The sequence below is a fragment of the Kryptolebias marmoratus genome, linkage group LG4 (genome assembly GCF_001649575.2).
Source record: "Kryptolebias marmoratus isolate JLee-2015 linkage group LG4, ASM164957v2, whole genome shotgun sequence".
NCBI classification, from domain to species: domain Eukaryota; kingdom Metazoa; phylum Chordata; class Actinopteri; order Cyprinodontiformes; family Rivulidae; genus Kryptolebias; species Kryptolebias marmoratus.
In genome coordinates this window covers 6298019-6313244 of record NC_051433.1, presented here as the reverse complement: position 1 = coordinate 6313244, position 15226 = coordinate 6298019, and the positions used below count along the sequence as shown (strand labels likewise).

Sequence of the window (15226 nt, the reverse complement as noted above, 5' to 3'; positions counted from 1 at the left end):
CCCCCACCCTCAACAGGCAGCTTTTCCACGCAGATAACACTTCCCACTCCCGGATAAAGACACAAATATAGACCAGACCCCCGAACTTTCTGAGAAGCACTTTGGGTTGAAGGATCCCTCCCAGAGGTGTTGCTGTTTTCTTTTTTTCCTGTTATTTTGATTTAATCATAAACAGATCCAAATAATTGAGCGATTATAAACAGTGTTACAGTGCTGGAGTATTATACACCGTACACAAGAAAATGTCATCAATATTGGTTGTTCAAATCTAGATAAATTGCTAAAAAAGTTTTTCATTTTATCAAATTTAAAGAGTTGAGCACTTGATTAACTGTTAAATGGGATATATATTCAATATTAGTCTGCTAATTAATTTAAAATTTTAAGGTTTAGTCAGGGAAAGTACCTGTTTTTGTTTTTGATTAATAAAAACTCATTTAATGCTTCAACATTATTTAGGCAGATGTATTTTTACTACAATATTTATTTAAATGTCAGATCTTTTAGGCAACTAAAACAGTGTATAATCCATTCAAAGTAATTTAGAATTTTATTTTTTTTTAGTTTTGAATGTTAGTTGTCAAGATTCCTAATAATATTTATTTCATGAATAGAAATAGTTAATCATCTGATGTCACATCTGAATAAATGTCTCCACACTGACTCAAAGAACAAACACGACCTCCTCTCTTTAAACTAATCATCAGACAGTTTTATGCTTACCTTTGTGTCTTGATGCTGCAGATGCAAAGAGACAAAGTGATGGAGACGAGAACAAACTGGAGTATTTATCTCCTGCTCCCCCTTTTCTTTCCCCCCTCCTCATTATCACAACAGGACTTAAATAGAAACACACACAGAGACACACTCCATGAGGGGCTCATGTTGACACATCACTGCTGTTCTGTTCTTAGTGGTAGTTTATAAACCCCTCTTTAACACAATAAAATCAAGCCAGTTTGTCTTCAAAAACCACTTTAATAATTTCACTTTCTGATCAGCTGTTTTCTTTTTGACATCAATGAACTACTTGTAATTTTATAGATGATCTGGGCTCATCTTTTCCACCAAAACATAAAGCAGACAGTTATTTTTATTTTTTTAGACAACTTTTTCAGATCAGTCCCCTCTGAGACTGAATGCCCCCAACAACCCACTCCCCCCGGTCTGTTTCAGATAATGACTGCCGACAATGCTAAGCTGTGGTTTTAAGGGAGGAATGCAGTTTCCAGGCTGCATATGTTCAAAGGACTAAAATTAGACAAATCACAGCACCATATGATGCTGCCAATCTGCTCTTTTTGCTCTAAGCTTCTTGATGTGTCTTTCTTCAACGTTTGTGTGTCAGAGAACCCGAAACAGAATGTCAGTCAGCAGGACCACACAGCAAGTAAGAAACTAAATCTGAACAATACTTTTCTCATATTGATGACTGCTGTGTCCTTAAATTAGAATTGTTTTAGCAAAGTTTGTGACCAGATGCCAACTACCACGTGTGTGTTTACCTACCGATAGAACCCAAAAGACTAAAAATATGTCAAACGTTAAATTATCATCCCTATTTGTTAACCTCTGTACACAGAGTAAGGCCAGCATGATGTGGGCCAATCATGTGACTCAAGCTTCCACGTAATTGTCAGCTGATTCAGTTGCTTTGTTTACATTGAGTGTGGACCTGCATTGCAGAATTGCATTCAGTATATCTTGAAATCTACTGGAGTAAACTCTTTCAAACTGCAGCATTTGACACAGTGCAGGATGACCTTATTATGTTTGATTTAAAAGTCAACCCTGCAGCTATAGTTCAAATGTAAACCCACAAACACATGGACTCAAATCTGGGTTTGTAAATGACCACAGGCTGACTTCTGCTGGACCACAAGCGCCACCTGTTGGTACAATGAGACCTAAACAGGTGAAGCCCGTTTATCAGATGCTGTTTGGTTTCCAGGAGGCCGGAGCTCGAGAACAGCTGAGCAGACTGTTGATCTTTTTAAATCAATACAAATACCATCATTTAATACTGGATAACCCCTTGGCTTTTATTTTATAAGAGTTTTTATTGTTATATATTCATTTTTACTGTGATGGACTTGTGACCTGTCCAGGATGTCTGACTGCTGGAGATAAGACCCCAGCCTGAAATGGATGGATATTAATTTTTAACTTAGTTCTGTTTAACATTTTACTGTTTTTATGTATATTGATTTCATATTTTATAAATTTGATGAACTGAGGCTGTTTTAAATGTGAAAAAGAAATAAACTTTGACCTGATTTATGACTGGATTTGTTATTGGGTCATAAAACTTTCAGAGTTTATGGTAGCAGAAAAGGCAGAGGGCTGTTAGCGTGTTTGACTTTCTGCTCCCAAACATTTGTTCAAACAGATGCTGTGAAAATGAAGTTTGGACAGTCTTGGTGCGGGGCTAGTTAATTATTAAATTTAATCCCAGGATGACTTCCAAACCATTACAGACTGGCCCTGCTGGAGAAAACTTTCTCAGTTCTTTTAATACCTAAAAGAAAAATCATTGTAGCTTTATTATGTTTTTATTTTTGTGTGTTTTAATGCTTACATCAGGTAATTAACTCTTTATTTTAATGAAGGTATCAGGTCTGGGTTATCATTTTTAAAAAGTAAGCAGTGATATGCTCTTGATTGATTTGTCCTGTTTTTATTTATGCTTTTATCATACCTTTAATAAATTAATAAAGATTGAAGACAATGGAATTTTATCAATTTTATTTTTGTTGGAATGAATTCTTTTATTTTGTAGCATCAACCTGCCAGGCACTTCAGATGAAAATTAGTCTGTGTGGTGAAATCTGGCACATTTACACAATGTGCTTAAATTGTACTCATGTTGAATTAATGTGTGTTTTTCCTCTTTTACATGAATAAAACCTTGAGCAGTTTGCTCTTTGTGTGGCTTTTTGGTGTCGTTTTGCAGTTGAAGTGACCTTCACGTGTTAAGAGTCTGTGCCAGAACAAACAAGTGCCCCCCCACCATGACACCCACCTCCTCCGTCGGACCACCACAGCTGCCGGGCTCGCCCACCAGCGTGCCAACTCCTCGGTGCGGCCGGAGACGGAGCTGAACACTACGAGTCTGTTGTTCATCACAGCAGCCGGCATTTAACTGGGATAACTCTGACTTGAACGAACAGCAAACACTGATTTCATCAGAGCAGAATCACAAAAAGGAAATTAACATTTGTGTTAAGCTATGGATCTGAAACTTAAACTCTGACTCACAAGTAAAAGAGAACTGTTTTTTTTTAAGGAAAATTTAATTTGTGTTAATAACAAAGAAAACAAGCACAGTTTTGGACAGTAAGTACAGCATTTGATGAGTGAGGCAATAAGGAATATTTGACATCTTTAATTTGGCTGCAGCTGAAGCATAATTTAAGTCTGTTTTTCCACAGCTTGAATCCTTTTTTAAACGCAGCAATGATGTTAGCTCACTTGAACTGTTTGAAGATATTAACCTAAATTAACATCTGTGAATTTGCAATTACAGTGTTTAATTTTCAAGCAACCTCAATAAGCAGATGAAACAAACCTTAAATACCCGTCCAAACAGGCAAACCTCAGCGGTTCTAAAGCTTCAGCATATGTGCACCAAATCTGCCAGGTAAACGTGTGCAAAAAGCTGCATGGTGTGTGCATCATTTGTTGCCTTCAGCTATGGGAAGAAGGTCAAAGATGGACAATTAGACCCTGGAAGCTGTGATATCAGAGGCACCAGATGTCAGCTCTACTTTGGTCCAGGCCTCAGGCTTCACTGTGAATGAGCCAGAGCTCCCGCACCCTGACCGAAGCCAAAACCTTTGGGTCCAAAGTTCTTTGCATAGCAACCTGAAAAAGACATTTCAAGGAGTAAAAAAAAAAAAGACAATGATTTGACTAGATTTTAGATCTTCAAGGATTTCTAAAAGCAAAAATCATTATAAGCCAGAACAAGGACTGTTCATGCTTATTTCACAAGATGCAGAAGAAGGCTCAAATTATTTAAGGTTTTTAAGTAAGAAGGAGGTATTTCGTGACAAGAGTTGCTTTTTGTTTAGATGAGAACAAAAAGAGACAAACTGTTCTGCTGATAGTCAACCAGAAACACCAACATATTTTTGACAATTATCTATCTTCAGAAAACAAATGTGACCCAAAATATTACATTGTCTTTGGTAAATGATCAGAGAAAGGCAGAAGTCTTCTTCAAATGTCAATAAAACAATATACCAAAATGGCAAAAGGTCATAGGCTGCTGACCTGTTGAGTTTCTGTCAGTAATTTAGAAAAATGAAACAAACAAACAAAAAATGTTCTAAATGTACATGTCAGGATTCGGTTCTACTGTGTGTTTCTTTTTGTATTCAGAGTTTGATTCTGGTTTCTTTTGGTTTGGGTTTATCTTTTGGTTTGATTCTGGTTTCTTTGGGTTTGTTTTGTCTTGTTCTCTGTGCCTCTGTCATCATTCCCTTCTTCTTCTTCTTCTTTTGTATTTTATTGGTGGATGGCAACCAACTTAAGGTGCATTTACTGCCACCTACCAGACTGGAGTGTATCATCATTCCCTTCTCCTCAGTCTAGCTCTTGTCTGCCTGCCACGCCCATCCACACCTGCGCCAAGTTTTGTCATCATCTCATCTGTGCCCACTTCCCCTAATTACCTCCAGTCTTTAAAACCCGGTCATCTCCTCCAGTCACTCACTGTCTGTTGTGGCTTCATGTGCTGATTGGTGTCCTTCTTGTCTTGTGTCTCAGGTTTGGATTTTGGTTGTGTTTAGTTTTGCTGATCATGACAGTACAAGTTTGATTCTATCGTTTAATATTGGTTTATTCAATAATAACCAAAACTTTTCTTTTAATATTACCTGGGCCTCTGTGTGCATGAGTTTGTTTGTCTGTAACATTAGCAAAATAACTTATAAACAGACAATTTCACCAAAACTCTCAGAAAGATCTATAACCTAATGCTTCAAGTGTTCACACATCTGGCAAGATCTCACTTTATTGCCAGTGATCATGCATCATGTCATTTTCAAAGTTTGACCAAAACAGCTACATGTCTGTCTGTTCTTAGCATGAGAAGCTTTTAGTTTAAAACTCTGACATGAAAGACAGCGGGTGATACGCATTCCTTCAAGGAATCATCAAGAAGATCAATCGTATGAAAACCTTATAAATGTTCCCTCTGCCATCAGTTAGTTCATACCAGAACATTGTTTGTTCGTTTTGTGTTGGTTATCTTGTTCTTTGCTCTCATTTCTTGCTGCCGTGTACAAACCTTTGCAGAAGATCTCCCCGTCCCTGTCAGCGAGGGTCGTAGACTCCAGGCCTTTACCACACTTGGCACAACGGAAGCAGCCTTTATGCCATGACTGATGAAGATGAAAAAAAAATCCTTCAGAACAGTTCAAACATAGATGCTAAAGACTGTCATGTCTAATCACGACTTTGGATTCTGTAGTCAACATGAATCATGAGACTTTTCTTACGTTGCCTCCCCCGATAACCTTCTCGGCTGCGTACACGGTTTTCCCACATCGAGGACACACGTCTGATCCTGCAGCTTTCTGAGCAAACTTGGAGGAGTTGATGTTATTTGTAGGTCGATGAGGAGCTTGTCTGTCAAGAGAGTTTTTATTTATGTTGATTTTTTTTTATGCTGCAAACATTTAGTCAGGGATGTGTCAGTATTTTATTAACTCCCTCTTGAAAACCTTTCTCCTCTTTTATAAAACTCATGATTGTGAAGTTTGTTTAAATCTCCTGATTTTATGGAGAAAAGGACATTTTGCTCACACTTCAGGCTTGATTCCAAGTCCTTCTCCTGTGTCCATACTCAGCGTTCCTGCTCCACCTCCAAAACCGTAGCCCTTTGGACCATATTTCTTGCCGTAGCATGATTTGCAGTAAATCTCGTCTCCGTGAACGGCCACAGTTGTGCTGTCCAGGTTCTTCTTACAGACCACTTACAACAAAAACAGTAGAAAAAAAAACAAAAAAAACAAAACTGTCATCTTATCTTGTTTTAGTTTTCAGGAATTTATGACAAAGTGTCTTTCAAATGCGACAAATTATGTGAAGTCAAATAATGTGTGAAACTGACACTGCACCAATTCAAATGAGTTCATATCTGTGCTGGAGGGGGAGTTTGTGTGGAACCTTTCTACCATAAAAGGAAGACCAAACCTTTGTCACGTTTACTCAAGATCCAAATAAGGCCCGAGATGCCTGAGTGAAAACCTGGGGATGTTCACTTCCCTGCGCTTGTGCCAAATTTTCTGCATTCCTTTGTGGTCTTTTGTATTTTTTGAAGTAATAAAAAGCAGATTCACTGAGAATTTCAATACTTACTGCACAGAAAACAGGACTTGTGCCAGCTCTTCCCCTCGCACTGCACTTCTTCGGCAAAGTAGACGGTTTTCTGGCAGCAGCCGCACTTATTTCCTCCTCCGAAAGGCATTCTGCAAACACAGGAGAGCAGCTTGTATACATTTCTTTCTGATTGTGTATCTGATAGCCAGATTTGTGTCGTTCAGCAGACAGAGAACATCTGCAACACTCAAGGCGATATCTATAAAAGGAGAAATACCAGCTTCCGTCTGACACATTGCTCTCTTTCCTTCTCTCCTCATGTTTAACCGGCTGGCTGAGGTAGATATTCAGAAAATATTGTAAAATGCAAAGTAGCTGCCAGCATGACAGAGATAACACCAAACCAGCCTACATAAACTGTCAGACTCTGCTCAGGCACCATGTTCATTTCTTTTTCAAACATTAACAACATGAAATGTTTGAGAGTCATTAGAATGAGCATGACGAACACACAGACAGGCAATTATCTCCCGATTTATCTGGATAAACAGGAAATGCCCTTCTTTTCGTTTTGATCCTACGAGCGGTTGGCTTTTAAATATGTTGCACTTTAACAACAAATAAAGTGTTTTGAACAAACTGTGTGCCTTTTAAATTAAACTACGATCTGCCAGTTTGAATAAGTTTGTAATCTCAACCCCACCATCTAAGAAAATGAGTAGGGAAGTTTCCTGTTTAGCCAAGTAAACTTTATGTTCACAAGGATCAGTAAAGATTTAATCCAGTCTAAATGCAGACAGAAACACTTTTATTGCAGTACAAATATATTTTAATTTAACCATTTTTAGTTTTAATTCCTGACAAGCCAACAGGAAATGATACATTCCAAGTAAAATCTCAGAAGCGATGGGCTGAAAGTCTATTGTTTCACCGTTGGGATGGCTTTCCAGCTTACCTGTCCTGGAGGTGTGGTGTTAGAGTCTGTGGCTGTTTGATGAGTCTGAGAGATGAATGAGCTGAGAGGAGACGTGAAGTGGAGGGAGGCTGTGAGGAGACAGAGGGAGGAGCAGAGAGGCAAAGGGGAGGTGAAGATTGTGATGGCGAGGGCGGGACGGAGACGAAGATAAAGATTCTCTGTCTGTATGAGTGAGGAACTGTTTTTGGAGTGAAATCACTAAAAACTGCAGAAAGACGACTCGAATGGTAAAAAAAACAGATTGAGCTTCTGTGTCAATAAAAAGAGACTTCATGTCTGACAGTGACTTCTTTCCAAACCAGAAGTTTTATTAAAGTCTGTATAGGAACTTGAAAATGTTGTATAATTTATTCACAGATTACTTCTGATAGTCAACAGAACTTTACACGTCTGTATAATCAGTAGTTTTATAACATATTTATGGTATATTTATAATTGTAGAACCTTCTGCAGAAGAAAAAAAAAACATTTTTTTTGTTGGTGAAGCATCCAAGCAACAAATTATTTGTTTTAAAATGTAAGTTTTCTCTGTTACTATTAATTGTAAATAGGAAAATAACAAATAAACAACAACAACAAAAACAATGAACCATAATAATCTTACAATAACCCACCCTCGTAATAATAGTCTCAGCAGATTCTCTACAAACATGCCCAGTAGAACACAAACCGTGTGTAGTTTTGGTGGGTTGCATGAAGGTAATTGTTGTAATTTTTACATGCCGCAGATATTTTTTCTTGTTTCTTTTTTAAGTGTGAGGAGCAGGCTTTTGACTGTGGAAATAAGGAATTTAAACCAGTCCTGTATGAAGAGCATCGCTGACATTTTACTGGTGATCTTGTAAACTGTGACATTTAGCAATCGTGGAGGAAGGGGGATGTTTATTTGTAGTGGAAATGTTGCACACGTGATCTTTCACCATGTATTGTCCAAAAATAATAATATTTTTTAGGAATTTTGAGAATTTTTTAAATTTGCTTTGTCATTCTGTCAAAGAAAATATTTACTGTGCACCTTCAGAGTAATTTTCTCCCCAGAAGAGCTGGAGCAGGAAAGGTTTAGCCAGCAGGGAAACAGCCGTCAGATAAAGATGCTGCTTGGTCTGCCTTCCTCCCTCTCTGAGCCCTCCAGGCTCCTCACCATCATAGGAAGAGACAATGATGAACTCAAGAAGCCTATTTATAGCTTGCGATGGCCAACACTAGCCCTCTGTCTCTGCTCTGTGGACATCCGCCCAGCTTAGTTGTGGAATATGTGTGCATGTGTTTATCCTCATGACAAAGGGAGGAGAGAAGTGGACTCAGGGAAACTCGGCAGAATAATCTAAAGGAAAAAATAGAAGATAGGGACCAAAGGAAGATTAACGGCATCAAGGGTCCATCCATCAGTGAGCAGAAGAGTGATCGGTGGAGCTTTATGGAGGAATTCAGCATTTCTTTTTGTTATATTTGGCCTGATCTGAAGCCAGGTTCTTTTTTGGCAACATTTCCCCAGAAGCTCTGCCAAGTCACCTGGTGAGGAGGAGGAGCTGGAAGAGGTGAGAATATGGGTTCACACACTGGGAAGGTGATTGTGTTACTGTATATTTGGCTTGAGTTTTTTATTTTCAATCAGCTGCAGCTGGCAAGCATATTTTAAAATTAATGTCACAACACTTTATTTCTGCAGACGGAACGTCAAATAATGTTGCCTTAAATTTTCTACTAAATGTTTTTCTTTGTTGTTTTCTTACTTGACTATATAAACTTTGTTTTTATGGTGCTCCACAGTCCTTCACCTCCACAATTATTTGTTGACAGTCATCTTACTTGATTCTTCTCTTTTATTTCATATTTAAGAGCAGATTTACTTTTGTCTTTCTAGTTAAATATCTTCCCTGAGATTCAGTGCTTGTCCTCATTCAAACTGCACAGTTTGATATAGTTCAGGATAACCTTCCTATGTTTGATTTCATACTTTGCAATGAGTAACTTTGGTAAATTAATACATTTATTAAAATGAGAAAAGTCAGTATATTTTCTAATGCAAATGTTTTTCATGTATAAACATGAATTTTAGATTTGTGCAACAAAAGCGGCATAAAAATATGTTTCAAACTTTTTTTTTTTATCAAACTCATTATTCATTCAAGCCTGTCAGTTGTTATAATAAAACCTTCAATGAGAAAGAGCTAAAATGGATGGTAAAATGTTACGTATTGCCACAACAGTGGATTTGTCTCCAGAAATTTGACTCCCGCTCAGTCAAGATACATTTTGAGATGGAAATCTAATAAAGGAAATGAAATAATTGCATTGAGGGTAGGGGGATTCTGGCAGGATGTCAGCAGTGTATCTGATGTTCTGATGAATCCAGTGTGCTGTCTGCTGTGCACAATGTGGCCAGAATAAAAGGTGAAGCAACGCAGTTCCATAAATTAGTCAGTAGAGGTCATATCTGAACAGAAAGTGTGTTATGTTGGTGTTGAGACACACCCTGTTTCCTGATTCCCTCTAGCTTTCTGTGTGTGTACTGCGTGCTGTAAGCTGTGCTGAAGCAAAAGGCGACAAGGGTTATTAACTGAAGCAGAACGTGAACGCATCAGGGTGTGAAGTGCACGTTTAATAAGCTGTGGGAGAACAGCAAAGGATCAGGACTTTGTAATCAGTTCAAGTCGTTTGTTCTGCGTGCACCATCTGATTCTTTATCTTGACACCTTTAATTAAGCGGTGATTATGTTCAGCACTGCGTGAGAGATCTCATAACGAAGGCAATCTGTACCTCAAGGTCAGACGGCCAATGTGTACGCTGGTTTGCAGATTAATTTCACATTTTGGAATATTTTTGGTGTCCAGCCACACCATATCTTTGACTATAATCCGCTCTGATCTGCCTGAGTCAACACAGAAGATGTAGAGCTCTAATTTTCAAACTGTCAGACTGTAATCCCTCCTCATAAACTTTAGTCATCCTGCTGAGCGATTTAACTTCAAGTTCAGGCAATTTCCTCGCCAACATACCACCCATTGGCCTCTATCTTCACACCAGTGTGAGTGTTGTTTCATTGCTTTTGGCGCACTCTAAATTTGTTCCACCACATGTCCTTCCTAGTTTGTAATTTCCCTTTGAAGTGAGTCATTTTACTGTATTTACTCTACATAGGGGATTTCTCACAGGTTGAAAAAAAGATTAAAAGTGTGTGAATTCACCATCATTGCTCCTGTCAGTCTGTTATTCCTGAGCTCACACCTCTGAACCTGCTTCAGCTTGGCCCAGATTCTCACCGAGAGCCATGCTGAGAGAGAAACTGTGCCCTGTAGGCAGCCAGCTACAAACATGCAGTGACAATTCAAATTAGTCCAGTTCACTGGCTCTTGCTGTGACTCAGGACATTCAGCACCAGGCAGGAAAGACGCATATGCACTGCTTGGCTCTGACAGCTAAAGAAGAGGCAGAGACAACAAAAAGTATATAGCAGGAGACAGTTTTTTAATGATGATTCCGTCAGATATATGGCCTAGTTTTAGATCAGCACTTTTCTTCAGAAAGACTTGACCTGGATCAGCGCCAGGTCCATTTGCAAGGCAGAGAGAGCTCCTTCTGGTTAAGTAGTCTGATCCACAACTGCAGCACAGGAGCTGTCTAGAGTATTTGTTATGCAAGCAGGAAGAGTGCAGTTCCACTTTGATCCAGACATCGGACAGAGGCAAAGATGCTTCAGAGGTGGAAGCTGCAGTTTGATGCTTCGTCTGGTAAACTGCATCTCAGACAGCTGCACCGGACTTAAAGCAGCTTCTTTTGACTGCTTCTGTGGACAAACTAATGGATGCTTTGACCTGCTTTTGCTCTTAATTCCATCAGACTCTTAGAAGGTAAGTATGAGTTTCTTACTGAGGGAGTTCTGTGAGCAAATCATGTTTAATATGAAACTGAATTTTTTTTTTGATGAGCTCAGCTTTACTCTTATTGGCCTGATGAACATCTCAGTTAAACAAGTCTGAAGTAATTTGCATAAATGTGCAACTTTCCTAATAATCTGACAACAAATAGCTTGTCACTGTGGTGTTGTGTGTGTACCTGACCGGGGTTTTGCACAAGGTTTTGTGGCAGCAATTTAACTAAATTAAATCTTGCACATTTAACATTACATAAGTCTGAAATGCACTTAGCAGGGGCTTTTATATATATATATATATATAAAGTAAAAGTCATATATATATGTTTTATATATGTTTTATCTCAGCATGTAAGCTGCATCTTTCATGTAATTGTAGGAGGACAGAAAGTTTTGTGGGGTGGTGCAGCTTTTCATCTGACAAACAATGAGAGTAAGGTGACAATGTCCTCAGGTGAAGTAAAATATCACCTTTTCCTTGAGCTGACAACTACAATAAAAACAAAGAATTTAACCCTCAGGAAGCTAGCTCAATAAACCTAAACATGTAATAAAATCCATTTTTAGCTGCTTTAATTCAGCAATACTATGTTTCAAACACTGCACGCAGGGCACAAGAATAAAAAGTTATAACAACATGACTTGTGTTGAAGGAACTAAAAGTGGCCAGTGATGAACCAGTGATGAACCCATCACTGATGTTATATATCTAAACAAAAAGCTTTAGTTTAGAATTTAAGAAATGATCAAACAGCAGCAATAGATTAATCTTTGCATTAAGTCCAAGTTCAGATAGGAACAACTCACAGGCAGGCTGCTCAACTAATTCCTGACGGTGGGTTTTTGCTGTGCTGTGGATGTGGAGTCATGTGCTCTGTAATTGTCTGGGATAATCTGATTCATACCAGAGTGTGCTACAGGAGCCTATTACATCAGACCCCTACTTCTCACTGTTATCCCACTTAGTTTCCACACACATACAGATCAGTTCAGTTCAGTTTATTTTTATAGCTCTAATTCACAACAAAAATCATCTTTAGGGCACTGTACAAAAACATTCACATACATGACAAAAAGTCAATTAGTAAAAGTTATCTATCTAAGACAGCCAGCAGTCTCCCATCTTGAGCAGCACATTGGTGACAATGGAAAGAAACCCACTGCTGATGATAGGATTACCTGAGTCTGTGTTTGCATGTGCTGCTTTTGTCTGTTAGCAAAATATTGGCTAAACCAGAGGATATATTTGATTGAAATTCTTAAAAAAGTAATCATTTAATGTGCATCTACAACTTATTAACTTTTGGAGTCAACCACATTCAAGATGGTCGCCACAGCTAATCAACCGAAACAAAAACATGGCTATAACTCAACCAATTTTACAGATATTGAGTGGAAATCTGGTGTGATAGTGGCTGAAAGTCATCCCCAAAACATACTCTAAATACTAGAAGCACTCAGAGAGAGTAAACCTCCGCCAAGGCCACAGGGTCATAAAAAACAAACAAACTATGATTCGAATTGTGATCCAGAGCACCACCAAAATGTAACTTGCATTTTGTGACAACCCCAACATTTTCTGAAAATGTTATCAATATTTATCCATTAGTTTCTAACTAGTGAGTTAACAGATAAGTCACCCAACACTGCTGCTCAGCCTCGTTGTTTGACGTAACTAAGAACTCATGCAAGATCTTTGTTTAAATCCTGGGTATGTGAATTGGCTACTTTTTAAATGTATGTATTTTCACTGAAAATGATCTGAAAGCCGATTGTAAGCACAACACCAAACAGGTGACCAGGAAAGTGGGCTCATACCGAATGAAACCAGCAGGGCTTCCAGCAGTTTACAGACCTTCAGAGGATGGAGCAGTTCAAAGCAGAGCTGAAAGCAATGAAAATAAATCTGATTTCACTGGGCGGTCAGAAATACCTAAAGAAAAAAAAGAACAAGTTTGAACCATAAAAAAATAAAACTTTTTAAAACATTAGCAGGCTAATAACTAAATATTTGATGAACTCTGATGAACCATTCACTGTCAGTTAAGGCACCTCTAGTGATCGTTTAGGGTTTGCTGCAATGCAGACACATTTCAGTCTGCACAAAAAAGTACTGAGGTCCATACTCAACTTAAGCAGCCCCTAATGCACAGAATACAGATCATAAAGTAATTCAATTCTTTGCTGACAGTCCATCCACGGCCAGGGGAATACCACTAATGGCGGGTGAAGTCATTGCCAGTGAAATAGATCTAACATGTGTGCAACTTGTTCCACTTTTAAACTGCACTAATTTCATCACCATTCTGGATTACGGGTATAGCAACACAAATAAATCCCTGCGATCTATCAGCATGTACTGTGACAATGTTAGTGGAAAAAAAAAAAAAGATGCTAAGGGCTAATTTTTGTTTCCTATCTGCATCGTGTGCCAACCCTTTAAGAGCGGCTGGATCTGTGGATATTTTGCGTTCTCTTTCATCATTCTTTCAAAGAAGCAGCACTCTAGGCATTTTGGTAAATTGGTTTAGTCCATGGTTGATTTCAAATGAAACATGTCATCAAAAACAAATCTGGTAATCATGAAAGGTTCAAAGGCTGATGTTTAAAGGGCGATTTTTGCTCTGTGTAAATGCCACGTCTCCATGTGTCCTTAGCCCAACTGTGTGTGTCTGGTTTGGAAAGTCTGGTTCACAGACACGCTCCAGTGGTGGACATGTTCCACCTTGGCTAACCCAAAATGACATGTACCGACCACAGAAAGCCACATACATATTTTATTTGTTCCACACGGAGTTGTTATATAATAGAGTTCAAAATAAACCTTTTTTCGGTAATCAGGCAACATAAGGCAAGAGGAAGGAAAACAGGTGATTCTCATGTTGTGCAGAAACTGCTTTTGTCTTGTTGTTTGATGCAGAGTGTGTAAAGGCTGCCAGAGGCAAAGATGTCGCACATAAAACTGTCACCTAAAACTGTACGTTTGTGGTTCACTTCCTAGTTTCCAAAACAAAATCAAGAGTGGTTTAGGATGTATTTTTACCATCTCTTGTGCTGATAAACTAATTTATTACATGTTTAGATTTGGAAAAAAAGAGGTTAATGAGTCATTTCTATGTAACAAGTGTTTGCTTTTGCATTTGTGAAGCAGAGTTGTGTGTGATGGTGATTCAGTAACTCAAACTTTAAACACATTTCAGATACACTGTAGAATGTAATACCGCTGTAAAATCATGACCCTAGCAAAAATCGAACTTGATAATATCAGGAAGAGTTGTTCTTTAAACATATTTGAAATGATCCTGTTAGTAGCTTCATTGATGCAGAATTAAAAAAATAAATTTGTGCAGTTTATTTTACTGTTGGCCTCTTGAGGAAAATATAAAAAGTGCATTTTAAGCAGTGAAGGATTGGAAACATTTAGAATATTGTAGACTTTGCTGTAGTGTTGACTGTGAGATGTAGTTTTATATTTAGTTCATTTTCCCTCTCCAGGTATTAATGTTTAGGACCCAGCACAGATAACTGTCCACACTTTGGTTCATGGCAGAGCAGGCCTGGTTATTTCTGCACAAGTTTCAGTTCACCTCAGAAAACTGTGTCAGTTGCATAACTAGCATAACAGGCAGTTTTGAGTTTGCTTTGGGGACTCACATCCTTCTTCCTGCACCACTTTACATCCTCTTCAGGGGCCAAGTCTACTTTTGTTTTCAGGTTAGGAGAAATAATTTATGTGAAAAGAGCACAGGAACTTGTAATATGAGTGGAGGATGACCTCTCTGACACTGTTTTTATGCAACAAATAAAACACAAAATTATTTATCTGTGGGTAAATCTATACTACCAGGTTTTCTTTATGAAACGGGTAACAGCTGTAACTTGATAGCTTGTTGTAAAACTTAAGACATTTTACTTTATTGTTTACTGCATTTTGGTTTTGCACTTTAGTTGAAAAAGAAAAGTTAAGAATGTTGAGAATATGGCACTTTTTTTTTCTTTTTGAGAAATCACAACAAAACAAAACAAGAACTATAAAGAAGCATCACAG

At 38.2% G+C, this 15226-nt stretch overlaps 3 protein-coding genes across 9 annotated transcripts in view; 1 reads left to right on the top strand and 2 right to left on the bottom strand.

Annotated features, from left to right (window-relative positions):
* Positions 1-3287, bottom strand: part of LOC108231684 (troponin I, slow skeletal muscle) — a 6214-nt gene extending 2927 nt beyond the window's left edge. Inside the window, exons 1-2 of the mRNA XM_017408916.3 lie at positions 3023-3287; positions 724-839 (exon numbers count right to left, since the gene is read on the bottom strand). Coding sequence (XP_017264405.2) covers positions 724-839; positions 3023-3138 — 232 coding nt within the window. The 5' untranslated portion in view covers positions 3139-3287. The remainder of the gene's footprint in view (positions 1-723; positions 840-3022) is intronic.
* Positions 3275-7398, bottom strand: csrp1b (cysteine and glycine-rich protein 1b). Its single transcript, XM_017408650.3, has 6 exons — positions 7283-7398; positions 6367-6476; positions 5812-5980; positions 5505-5634; positions 5294-5387; positions 3275-3864 (listed from the first exon to the last, which is right to left on the bottom strand). Exons 2-6 carry the CDS (start codon positions 6473-6475, stop codon positions 3788-3790), a joined length of 579 nt encoding a protein of 192 aa, XP_017264139.1. The 5' UTR covers position 6476; positions 7283-7398; the 3' UTR covers positions 3275-3787.
* A 3644-nt stretch (positions 7399-11042) lies between these two features.
* Positions 11043-15226, top strand: part of nav1b (neuron navigator 1b) — a 63663-nt gene continuing 59479 nt past the window's right edge. For all 7 annotated transcript variants that reach the window (XM_037975418.1, XM_037975417.1, XM_037975416.1 and 4 more), the window contains exon 1: positions 11043-11155. The gene's annotated coding sequence lies outside the window, so the exon portion shown is untranslated. The remainder of the gene's footprint in view (positions 11156-15226) is intronic.

Coding starts and splice junctions, on each gene's coding strand:
- csrp1b (XM_017408650.3), bottom strand. CDS start 6,475: ATGCCTTTCGGAGGAGGAAATAAGTGCGGCTGCTGCCAGAAAACCGTC. Junction 5,981..6,366: donor CAAGTCCTGTTTTCTGTGCA/GTAAGTATTGAA, acceptor TTTTGTTGTAAG/TGGTCTGTAAGAAGAACCTG. Junction 3,865..5,293: donor CGGGGAGATCTTCTGCAAAG/GTTTGTACACGG, acceptor TGTCTTTTTCAG/GTTGCTATGCAAAGAACTTT.